Below are 12,166 nucleotides of genomic sequence, written 5' to 3' on the forward strand. Positions count from 1 at the left end.
GGCCCAGCCAAGAGACAGCCTCCTAGGCTCCGGCAGCTGACAAGGCCTCAGTCTTCTCATCTGCTCATGGGACCAGCAGGCTACTCCTGAATCTAAGGAGTTGCTCTGAACTGAGACTGGCAGGGGGAGGAGTGGGTGAGTGTTGAGGTAAGAGTACTCTGTGCTCTGTGAAGTCCCGGGCATCTGTTCAGTGCCCAAAATCCTGATAAATGCTGCCCTCCTGCGGGGGAGGGGAGAGGGATGGGGAATACTGGGTATTTTGGTGGTGGAAAGTGTGCACTGGTGAAGGGATGGGTGTTTGATGATTATATGACTGAAGCTCAAACATGAAAGCTTTGTAGCTGTATCTACAGTGAATAAAAAAAAATAGGGAAAATAATAATAAAATAATAAAATAAAGTTAACATTCAGAATAGAATAAAAAAATGTAATGTGAAGTTCATGCCCAATTCAATCAGCTTAATCAATGGCTGAATAAATAGTAATACTCGGCGCATATGCTGCCTGAGCCCATGTGCTGCTTGTGCCCACGTGGCTGAGCACATGTGGTGCCCAAGTGTTATCCTCTAGGATAACATGGGGTTTGTCCTCTTAGCCTTGCCGCAGGGAACTTGGTTTACCTTAGAGCAATGGCCTTCCTGTATGGACACAGGGAGACAGTTAATATTATGCTTTGTAACTTGGGAGCTGATTGACACCAATAATATTTACTCCTGGCATCTGCTTTCTCAACTCAGTTGCCCTTAGTTCCTAGCACCCAAAAAGCAGGGTCCCAACGACGAGGGACAAAATGGACCCAGGGCAAGCTGTGAGCTACCCTGGTATCAAAATGGGCCAGGCCAAAGCACCACAACACTCAACTATAAGTTGAGAGCATGGTCATAGACAAATGCTGTCATGATCCAAAAGTAACGACGAGACTAGGACCCTGCTGGTGTTAGGAAGACTAACCTGACCTGAGGACTGTGGTCTGGAATATATAGTGAGACGTCCACAGGAAGAACCAAACTTTAAGTCTGATATATCTCTTACTGTGCTCATACAAGATGACATTGGTAGAAATATTAGAAGTAAATTTACTGTAACTATTTAAGCGGATTACTAGTTGAGGAAGGAAGAGACACACCCTGACACACCCTTGTTTAGACCCCACTCTTGAGCAGATCTCCTAGTAATCTCATCAAAATCCTTAGATGAGATTTTGTTAATCTCCTCGAGAAATGGTCTTACCCTTCTTTGTTGATTTGTTAATGTTCAACCCACCTTTGTGTCACCACCCTATGTAATTTGCTATATAAACTAAGACTGTGGGGCACAGAGACAGAGACAGAAGAAGAAGACAGAAGGGGAGACAGGAGAAGAAGACAGAAGAGACAGAGAAGGAGACACAGAGAGGCACGGGAGAAGAACAGAGAAGACACAGAAGCAGAGACAGAAAGAGGTCAGAAGAGACCAGAGGAGAGACTACAGAGACAGAGACAGAGAGACAGACAGAAGAGAGCACAGCAGCACACACAGAAGCAGAGCACAAGGAGGAGCCACCTCCATCCGGTCCATGCACAGCATCTCGAGAGCACCAAACTCGAGCGGTGAGTGAGTGAGTGAGTGAGAGAGAGAGAGAGAGAGAGAGAGAGAGCTGCCCGAGTGCCCTCGGACAACAGAACAAAACAACGACACATCATATCGTCTCCCCCTCCCGAGTGCGCGCCACCCTTGTGATTTTTTACACCCGAGCACACGTGTCGCCCGCATCTCCCCTCTTGACATGTGTACTTTCATGCTTTCATGTCTAGTGCTAGGATGTGTGTAGAGCTCTCTCCACCCTTGGAGAAGCCCTCATTCTCTCTTGAGAATAGTGTTACTCTTACTATTCTCTCTTCCACTTATCCCTTCCTCCTTCGCTCAAAAAGCCTCTAAATAAAATCTGTTACTTCAAATAAATAAATAAATAAATAAATAAATAGCAATACTCCTACATTATTTAAAAAAAAAATGCTGCCCTCCTCATCTCTCCTGGGAATTCTTCTGAAAGACTTGCAAAACTTCACTAGATTTTCTCCGGGAACTCTGGGTGTTCCCTACGATAACCACTCACCCCTTCGCACACTTATCCACCCACCACCCACAGACCATCCAAGCATTCATGCTATCCTCTCAGTCACCATTCCATATCTCCCACTCATCCATCCAGGCATTCTTTCTACCCATTCATCCACCATTTCACACACCAATTCATCCATTCAAACATTCCCTTTGTCCGTTCATCCTCCTCAACCATTTATCAACCCGCATTCCATCTGCCCGCCCCCGCAAGCGTTCATTTCATCCATTCACTTCTCATTCCATATCAGACACCCACCCACCCAGCCATCCATACTCCATCCATTTATCTATTTAGAAGCCTTCCTATTCACTCCATCTGCTCTATCCTACTAGTTTTTTTTTTTTAACTCCGTGCCAAAGCATAAACAGGGCTATGCTGGAGATATCACGAGGAATAACACTTGTAGCATATGTGCAATATGTCACTCTGCCACTATGCTAAGAACCTTAAATACCCCTTCTAGTTTACTCTTTACAGCAACCTTGGATTATTAAATGTCGATCAAACAATAGTTAAGGAACTGTTCTGAGTCCTGTACCACATAACCCAGGCAGATAAAGACTCCACCCATATGTACTTTCAATCAAATTCAATGCTTAGAAAGCAAAGCAAGGCACGGAGTTGTTGCTAGGGCTGGAGGAAGAGTGTTTGATATAGGGGGTTCAAAGAAGGACCCTCTGAGTAAAAGATTTGAGGGGAGATGTGAAGGATGATGTGATTGAAGTGATCTGGTTTAAGATTATTTTAGGCAGGAAGTAAAATCAGTGCAAAGTCCCAGAGGTGGGCCTGAGCTGGATAAACTCAAGGTCTCCACAGCTGCATAAATGAAGCAGAGGGGAGAATGACGGGGAGTTTCAATGGGGTTTGATTTTAAATGTGATGGCAGTGACGCCGGGAGAAGCGCCATTGAGTGTTCGACTTGACACATCTTAATAAGTATCAATGGCCAAGTTACAACCATCTCAACCGACTCTAGAATGCTCTCATGACTCTAGAACATTCCCTGATGCCTTGTGCCAGTTCCTTCCCACTCTCCTCTGTCCTGATTGCTAGGGCCAGAAATGAGATTTATGTTCCGGAAGTTCACAGGAATGGAACTGTGTGGTGTGTATTCTGGGCTTCTTTTGCTCATCCTGTTTCCATCCTTGTAGCTGAATGTGTCCAGAGTTCAGGCACCTGCATTAGTGAGAAGTTCAGAGCTGCATCTCTGCCCATCCACTTTCCAAATTATGGACATTGGGTTGCTTACAGCATTGACTGAGACTGTTACAGATGAAGCTGCTGTAAATGGTCAACGTTAAATCCATTCAAACATAGCTTTTCCTCTCTCTTAGGTAAATATTTAGGGGTAAAAATATTTTTACATGGACATAAAGTGGGAGAATTTTTATCTTTGTAAGAAACTACAAGCCAAAATAGTAGAGCGATTGTATACTTCTACTGGCAATGCATGAGAGTTCAGATTATTTTACATCCTCGCCGGCATTTGGAATTATCATTTTTTTTCCATTGTGATACCTGAGGTCTTAATCCTTCACCCCTGATGAAATCCTGGCCATTTCTCTATGCTGATGGGAACGCTTGTGTGTCTCCTTTAAAATTGAGTTGTCTTGTCATTACTGACCTATCATCATTTTTTTTTTACACATTCCGGATACACACACACACTTTGTCCTATTTTTACATGAGGAGTATTTCTCTCTCAGCATGTACTTTCATTTTCTTAAAATTGTCTTGAGCAGAAGATTTGAATTTTGATTAAGGCCAATTTGCCACTTTTCAATTTTTCGTTTAGCGTGCTCAGTGACCTCCTTAAGGAAGCCTGGCCTGGCCCAGTGTCACAAAGAAACATCCCTGTTTTGTTCTAGACATTTTCTGATGCTAGTTTTCTGTTGTGATCGGTGACTCATCTCAAATTCATTCTTGTGCGTCATTCATTTTTTGTGCGTCTGTGAGGTGAAGACCCAGGTTCATTTCCAACTTGGGTTTATCCACTTCTGCAGGGGGCATTTGCTTAGAAATAATTCTCTCTCTCTCTCTCTCTCTCTCTCTCTCAGCCTGGGGTCAGAGTCAAAAATCAATGGCCTCTCTGCAGGCAGGACTCTCTCTGGACTATGCCACTTCATCACTCTTTCTTCACCCACTGGAGGGCTTTGTGGGAGGGGGTGTCTGTGGGCCATGGTCTGATTTGTGTTTTCAGAGCTCAGTCAGGGGGTGGGACAGTCTCCTTGGGCGTCTGGAGTAACATCATCCAGGCATGAACAGGAAGTGCTTGGGTTGAGGGGTCAGAGAGGAACCCCCAGGATCCTCTGTGGGGTTGGGATTCTCAGTGCTTGAGCAAGGAGGGGGCTTGTGGAAAGCTCGGAGGTAGGATTTGGGAGAAAAGTGGGGACAGGGCTCCAGGTCGGCCTGCAGGAGCCCTGCAGTAGCTGCTTGCCGAGCCAAGGTCTAGAGTCTCCAAGACTCTCTGGGGGCAGGGGTCTGAGCCCGCCACACCTTCCACTCAGCGACAGCAGCCCAGGGCCCAGGTCAGGAGACAACCCCCCCGCCGCCCCCGCCGCCCCCGCTGACCTGACCCTCAACGTTCCCATCAGATGCTCGGACCCTGTTGGGGTCAGCACAGCCTCGTGCTTTCATGCCATGAGGCAGGCACAGGCAGCCCCTCTGCACCAGTCTCAGCCCCCAGTCCCCCGTGAGAACCCAGTGGGAAGGCCGGAAGGCCCGGAGCCAGGGGCGGGTGCTGGTAAGGTGGGAGAGGTGAGGGGACCTGGCCTAGGCCTAGCTCAGGGCCTGGCCTGGTTGGTACCTCTGAAGTAACTATGCGGGGGGGGGGGGGCAAGCTGTGCCTGGGGGTCACCCTTTGCCAGGTGGAGGCTGCTTAGGGGTGCAGTGAGGATGCAGGGTCACATCAAGAGCCTGTACCTGGGCTGCTGGCTGTGACAGGGGCTCACGGGGCACCTACCCCTTACCAAGGCTCCATGAGGGGCCCGGCAGGCCAATGACACGGCAGTCCTGGTGCACAGCAGGGCCAGTAAGCACCAGCCTGTGTCCTTCATTTCTGGGTGGCTGGCACCTGTGAGGTTTGGAGGGCCAGCGAGGGGTCTGCAGGGGCCTTGGTGGTGGTTCAGTGGTTAGGTCGACCCCAGGAGAGCCGGCTACGATGCTTAGGAAGTGGTGACTTGGGCAAGGGGCTTCTCCACCACAGACCTGCTGTGGCTGGTGTGATTGGGATGAGTCGGCCTACTTCTCTCCATGGCAAACCTTCCTGGCTCCCAGTGGCTGCTCTGCCAGGCCCTTTAACTTTGTTTTTGGGGTAGAGGCAGGCTGCAGCACCTGCTGAAAACAGGGGCCCTCGGGACCCCCGCGGCAGGCTACAGCTGCACCCTGAACTCTGTCTGAGATGGCAGGGGGGTGGGGGGCACTAAGGGCCTGTGCGTGGCCCCAGGCAGGCCTCACCTCTGCTGGACATCCCAGGATGCACCGCCGAGGCCACGGGTCAAGGTCCAAAGGGTTGCAGGTAGGGAGGACAGCAGGGGTCAGCATGCCCACGGCCCTACCTTTGCCCCCAAACAGTCCCCAAGGTGGCTGGAGTGGTCTTGGTGCTAGGAGAGAAGATTCTCCACATCTTGACTCAACTGGGAGGGGATCGGAAGGGAGGGGCAACTTGGGACTCAGGGCTCTGTTCTGGGGGCCGCAACTGGAGTTCTGTGGGCGAGACTGAGCTGGGAGCTGCCTGGGCATCCAGTTTCCTGGTCCTGCCTCTTTCCTTCTCTGCCCAGCCAACAAGGTTGGCATCGTACCAGGAACTAGGCGTTGGCCCCTGCAAGGGTCCGAGTGTCCCTGACCCCCAATCCAGCAAAACTTCCTGTGACCTTTAGCACTCCTGACCCACCAGGAGACCCTACTCCGTCTGTGTGTATGGCCCCCTGGATGAATCCCCTGAGCGCTGGGGGGTCTCTCATCCCCCCCAACCCCACTTCTTCTGTATGTTCTAACTGGGATCTGGAGGGTCTTCTTGACCTTCCTATGACCTACCTGGACAACCCCAGTGCTCAGGGGTGGAGCATAGGCCTCGCAGGGAGCAGGCCCCGGGCTCCATCCAGACACCAGCAGGACACAGTGGCCAGCTCTGGGGGCCCTTCTCTTGTCCAGCACACCACCCCGGCCATCTGCTTTCCGGGTCACTCTTGAAGATCTCTCTTTCTAACATCTAAAAGGAACCTCTCCCTTTCCGCATTATTGATCCTGGTGGCCCAACTCCCCTGCACACTTTGGTTCCTGACTGCAATCTCCTCCATCCACCAAGATCCGGCCTCCACCCAGCAGATACTCCAGGGCCTGCTACCAGCCCCCCAGATTCTCCAAGCCAGCTCAGCAAACCTTCTCTCTCTCTCTCTCTTTTTTTTTAATTTTTGCTTTTAAAGTAAAGCAGGTTTTATTTGGAGGGTATTAGGTGTGGAGGGAGAGAGGGTGAAAGAGAGTAATGTGCTCAGGAGAGAATGCGGGCTTCTCCAAGGGCGGAGAGAGCCCTTACACACATCCCAGCATTAGACATGGAAGCATGAAAGTACACATCTCAAGAGGGGAGCGACACTGTGCTCAGGCACCACATGTGCTTGGCCACATGGGCACAAGCAGCACATGGGCTCGGGCAGCATATGTGTGCCCTCCCTTTGTTCAAGGTGGCCTTTATAGGGTTTCTCCAACCTGCCCCCACGTGGGGCTTCTGCCCAGGCCCGTTGCTAAGGAGGTTGCCAGGGAGGTTGGGAGTGGTGATGGTCCTTAGGCTGGATCACATTTTAATCAGATTAAGGGAGAGGTCGAGGGTTTGAGGAACTTCGTGCAGAGGGGTCCAACCTCCTCAGGGTCTCAGCAAACCTTCTTGAGGACCCTGGCTCTCAGGGGCTGGGGGAGAATTAAAGGACCGGCAGGCAGGAGCCCTACCTTCCACTTCTGGCACTGCATGGTTGTGTGGCCAAAAGCAGGAAAAGAGAAGAAGCAGAAGCTGAAGGGGGGGAGGAGAAGAAGAAAGAGCGGGAGAAGAAGTCGAGAGAAGGAGGAGGAGGAGAAGAAAGGAGGAGAAGGAGAAAGAGAAGAAAGAGGAAACAGGTGAAAGAGAAGGAGGAGAAGGAGAAGAAGGAAGAGAAAGAGAAGGAGAAGGAGAAGGAGAAGGAGAAGGAGAAGGAGAAGGAGAAGGAGGAAGAGAAGGAGGCGGGGCCAGAGAGATAGTTCTAATGGTAGAGGACGTGTCCAGTGTGCGTGCAGGTCTGAGTTGGATCGCCATCACCGAGTTCCCACTAAGAGCCCTACCAGGCGTGGCCCTGGTGACCCCCCACCCCGAGGCCCCAGCACTGGGCTTCCGGGTCCAGCAGGGAACCAGCAGGCAGTCCTGCAGGGCCGAGCTGCGTTCAAGTGGCCCCTGTGAAAAACCCGTGAGCTGCCGTTGGCTCCCTGACCGCCTGTCTCCACGGCGGCCAGCAGCCCCGAGCCCCAGGTGCCCCCCAGGCCTTACCCAGCGTGACCTCTGCCTGCATCGGCATGGACAGAGCCGGGTGCTTGACCTCGCAGCTGAAGAGTGCCTCGTTGTCGATCTGCGGGTTGAGCGTCCAGGTGAGCAGGGCGCGCACCTCCACCGTCCCGTCGCTGCCGGGCGAGTGGCTGTGCCGCAGGAAGTAGACGGGTTCGGCGCTGTGCACCCAGCGGGGGAACTCGCGGCTCACCACGGTCTCGGGGATGTTCTCGGTGGTGGGCTGCAGCAGGATGCTGGGATTCTGCGTCAGGCCGCGGGAGGGGCGCTCTGTGGAGGGGTGCCCCGCCCGGCTCTCGGCGTCCAGCAGGGACAGGGACCTCTGCATCTTGGTATCGTCCAGGTCCCGGTGCAGGAGGCTCCGGAAGGGCCTGCTGTCGTGGAGGGGGCCGGAGCTGGCCAGCGGCGGCTCCGACAGGGGCACTGCGTCGATGGGCTCCCCGTCGCGCTTGAAATAGACCTGAAATTGCAAGAAGGACGGGGGAGGTTCTGGGTGGGTGAACCAGACTTGCAGGGGCCCTTCCTTCCAGGGGGACTCGCCTCTGTCTCCCCCAGAAGCGGGAGTCAGCTCTGCTCGGTGGGGAGGAGTCCAGAGCTGAATCCTCTCGAGTCTGGCCTTAGGGATGACTTCTGGCACTACTGCGTGCCAGGAAGCCAGGCGCAGAACCAGGGGGGCAGGACATGACCCAGGCCTCCACCTGGTCTCCGAGGGGGTACTCCGGGCACAGGGGGTGGGGGTCCAAGCAAAGCAGGGGAGACAGCGGTGGAAAGGCAGGGGGTGGAGGGGCGTGGGGAGAGAGAGGAGGTCAGACTCCAAAGGGGGTGACATCTGGAGTCTGAAGCTGGAGCCAGTGGGGGAGGGAGGAAGGCAGGGGGCCAAGCCTTCCTCTCTTCGATTTCTCGGCGAATGGGGAAATTCAAGTTTCGAGCTGCGGCATTTAATTTAATTTGCAATCTTTTTATTTTGGTACCTGCACCCAGGGGCCCGTGGGGACTGGGGGGTATTTATTTTTTCTTTTTTAAAATAAATCAGGTAAATAAATCAATTGGAGAAGAGAGAAAGGAGGGCAGGAGGTGGCTCTCTGGAGCTGCTTAGGGGAGGGAGAGAGAGAGACAGATGTGGGGAGGGGCAGGGGGTGGAGGGGCTGGGAGGGCTGTGGGGAGGGAGGTGGGAGATGCGGGGAGTGGATGGAAGGTGGGATGTGGCCAATCTGTCAGCGTGTGGAGCGCCAACAAGGAACACTGTCTGTGCAAACAATAGCCTACTTTGGGTTCTTTCCCTCCCTTTTCTCTCTTTTCTTTTTTTTGGAAGAGTGCTTCAAAAGCAGGTTTGTAATTTATATCAAAGAATTCTTTCAAGTTTTGATGTCCCAGGCAAACGTCAGCTGCCTGGAATGTGGGGAGATAAGGATCATTTGCATATATTTATAGAGGGAGATGGATATTTTATTGCCACATCTTAAATGGCAGCAGCAGATCGGCATGCCGGGGCGGGGGTGCCCCTGTCCCAGGGCTGGGCTACGGGGGAGGCTTTCTCTGTGCTCAGAAAATCAATTACTCCTCAGGGGAAAGGCCAGCCTGCCGGATTTCAGGGAGACCAGACAGACCTCTTCGTGGCTCCGAAAGGGAAGGGTTGGGCCGTGTCCAGCTCTCTGCTTGCTGGCTTTGTTAACTCGCCTCCTTAGGATCCAAAGTGTGGGGAGAAGGAGAGGGGCTCCCCAAAGTCCGGTCTCTGTACCCCAGTAGCATCCCAACGTTTCCCCGGGTTCCGTTCCTCTTTACTGTTCTCTTCTGGGCCTTTGTGGGCCCAGATCTGGGGCACAGCTGTCTGGGGGCCAACCAGAGCCCAGCCCTGGACCATACACTTGGGGGGACAATTAGAGTCCGGAATGAGGACTGTAAGTCGCCCTTGTGACTGCCCCTGTCCCGGCCCCACCCTCCTTCCCTCATCCCAAAGACTGTGAAAGTCCGAGAACCTAGAGCTCCCAACAGCACATATGTCTGACATGGGCCCGTGGTTTGTAGGTTCTCGCTGTGGGGCCCCCAGACCTCAGGGTTCCCCTGAGGCTCTGCGGGCGTCCGTCAAAGGGCGGCCTGCTTTCCTTCACCCCTGGGTGTTTTCTGTATGGAGTGTCTCACCCAGGCCAGACTAGCCTGCCCGTCTTCGAGCTGCAAACCTTTTCTATTGCCTAACCCCCCAAACCTCCTGACAGAACTGAGGTGCAGAGGGGAGGCACTCTTGCTCGGGTCCCTCAAGGCGTGCGGGGCTAGCACCCCACTCTGCAGGTACAGCCGTGTCCACCCCACCTGAAGCAGCAAAGACGGGCCTCGGTGCAATGAGGCCACCGCTAAGAAGGGGCAGGTCAAAAACAGGGTTCCTTACGTGCACTAGTGAAGGAATGGGTGTTCGAGCATTGTATGACTGAGACTTAAACCTGAAAGCTTTGTAACTTTCCACATGGTGACTCAATAAAAGAATAAATTAATTAAAAAAAATAACGGGATTCCTTTCCTTATCCCCCTTCTCTGCAGTGGACTTGGGGCCAGAGGACGTGGACTTGACCCCAGACCTGCCCGGAACACTGTGGGTCCTGCCCCCTCTCTGGACCCCGGTGGTCTTCACCCTATCCAGTCACTGGGGGTGGGCAGGCTTGGGGCCGGGCTGCCCTGGTGCGTTGCTAGCACTCTGGGGTTCGGGAAACTTGAGGGTTCTCAGCAACTGGGCGAGTGGGAGCAGGAGGACCACACGGACGTGTGGGTGGGTCAAGGTGTGAATGGCGCCAGCTAGGGCAACGAGGGGGGGGTCCCTCTCCCCCCATTGCCATCAGCTACCCCAGAGAAGCCACAGAGAGGAGGGGCCGGGCACCCAGCGGGCACTCACCATGGGTGCTGGTTTCCCGCCAGACACGATGCAAACCAGCGTGAAGTTCTGGGCTTGGTACCGGCTGAAGGGGGCTGGCGTGTCCGCGGCCACCACTTCGATGGAGCTGGGAGGAGCTGCCGGGAGGGAAGCACAGGGAGGCACAGCTCAGCGGGAGAATGTGGACGGGCGCCCGGGTGTCCTCAGGGGGGTCCTGGGCAAGTGGCACCGTCTGCAGTGAGAAGGGAGAGGGACGGGATTTCCCCACGCAGGGGCTGTGTAGCCTGGTGGAAGATGCATGGGAATCACAGGGATCACGGTTAGGTGCAGACCCAGGATGCCGAATGGAGTAACCAGCACCCCGGGCAAAGGGGCCTCTGCCCAAGCCAGGACACCCACCCGTGCAGTGAGCCACAGAAGCACCCAGACGGGGAGGACAAGTACGGCAGGTGGAGGGAAGAGCGTGTGCAGAGTCTACAGGCAGGGCTGGAGAGAGGAAGGGCCAGAACACAGGCTGGGCACGCGGGAGGCCCGGACCCAGGCCCTGTCACCACAGGCTCCCCTGGACACACTTGGGAGTAACCACCACACGCCGAGGAGAGGGGAGGCCCTGAGCACGGCTGGGTGTGGACGCCTCCCCTTCACCCACCAGTGTAGGATAACATTGCTTTGTCCTTTCCCCCTTGCCACAGGGAGCTTGGGTTTATCGTGTCACACCCATCACAGTGCTCCCGAGTCACTCCCATTGCTTTGTTTATCTGTAACCACTTCTCTATGCTCTCTTCCCCAACCAGATAATCAGCTTTTCCCCCTAATCGACTCTGTTCACTTGTAAGGTCAGATCTTTCTAGGACACTGAGCTTGTATTGTAAGTTAATACTGCCTTTCTCCTCTCCTTGTGTCTGTTGAATAGTTTACTTTGAAGCAATGTCCTTTTTGTATGGACAAAGGAAGACAGTTGTTAATATGCTATTGTAACTTGGGATTTAATTGGCTTCGAATATTATTCCCTCCCGGGCATCTGCTTTCTTGACTCAAGCTTCAGCTGCCCTTAGTTCCTAGCACCCCAAAAGCAGGGTCCCAATGAGGGACTGAAAGGACCTAGGACAAGCTGTGAGCTACCCTGGCATCGAGATGGGCCTGGCAAAGTGCCACAATTCTTAACTATAAGTTAAGAGCTTGATCATGGACAAATGCTGTCATGATCCAAAGGTAACGACGAGACTAGGACCCTGCTAGGGATAGGGGGATAGGAAAGACTAATCTGGCCTGAGCATTGTAGTCTGAGATCAAGATGGCCCCAGGAGAGCAATTCTATAAGCTTAATGTATCTCTTACTGTGTCCATACAAAATGATTATTATTATGAATGCTTATATGTTTGTTGGACAAGGAGAGGAGAAACACACCCATGGGATTATGCTCTTGGGCAGGTGTCCTGCTGAAAGAGAATCTGTCCTAGGAGAAGCATCCCCTGAGGGAAAGAACTTTACCCCTATTGATTGTATGGACACCTATGTGTAAGCCCCAACCCCTCATGCTGGGGGATTTAACTAGGCTGAAAGAGTGGGCTGGGGGGGGGGCAGATCCAAGGAGGAGAAGGAGAATGATGAGAGATCTAGAAGGAGGATGAAGTAGCATGGGGGAGAGAGAAGCAGAGGGAGAGGGACAGGAGT

The 12,166-nt window shown here is 53.2% G+C and overlaps 1 protein-coding gene across 2 annotated transcripts in view; it reads right to left on the bottom strand.

Moving 5' to 3' along the window:
- Window positions 1–12,166, bottom strand: part of IGSF21 (immunoglobin superfamily member 21) — a 252,856-nt gene that overhangs the window by 5,229 nt on the left and 235,461 nt on the right. The window contains exons 5-7 of one of the 2 annotated variants that reach the window (XM_055140229.1): window positions 10,513–10,628; window positions 7,825–8,091; window positions 7,617–7,695 (exon numbers count right to left, since the gene is read on the bottom strand). In XM_055140229.1, the coding sequence (XP_054996204.1) occupies window positions 7,617–7,695; window positions 7,825–8,091; window positions 10,513–10,628 (462 nt within the window). Of the gene's footprint in view, window positions 1–7,616; window positions 8,092–10,512; window positions 10,629–12,166 lie in introns of both variants that reach the window. The other variant, XM_055140228.1, reaches the window with a different exon arrangement.

The sequence above is a fragment of the Sorex araneus genome, chromosome 5 (assembly GCF_027595985.1).
Source record: "Sorex araneus isolate mSorAra2 chromosome 5, mSorAra2.pri, whole genome shotgun sequence".
Classification (NCBI taxonomy): domain Eukaryota; kingdom Metazoa; phylum Chordata; class Mammalia; order Eulipotyphla; family Soricidae; genus Sorex; species Sorex araneus.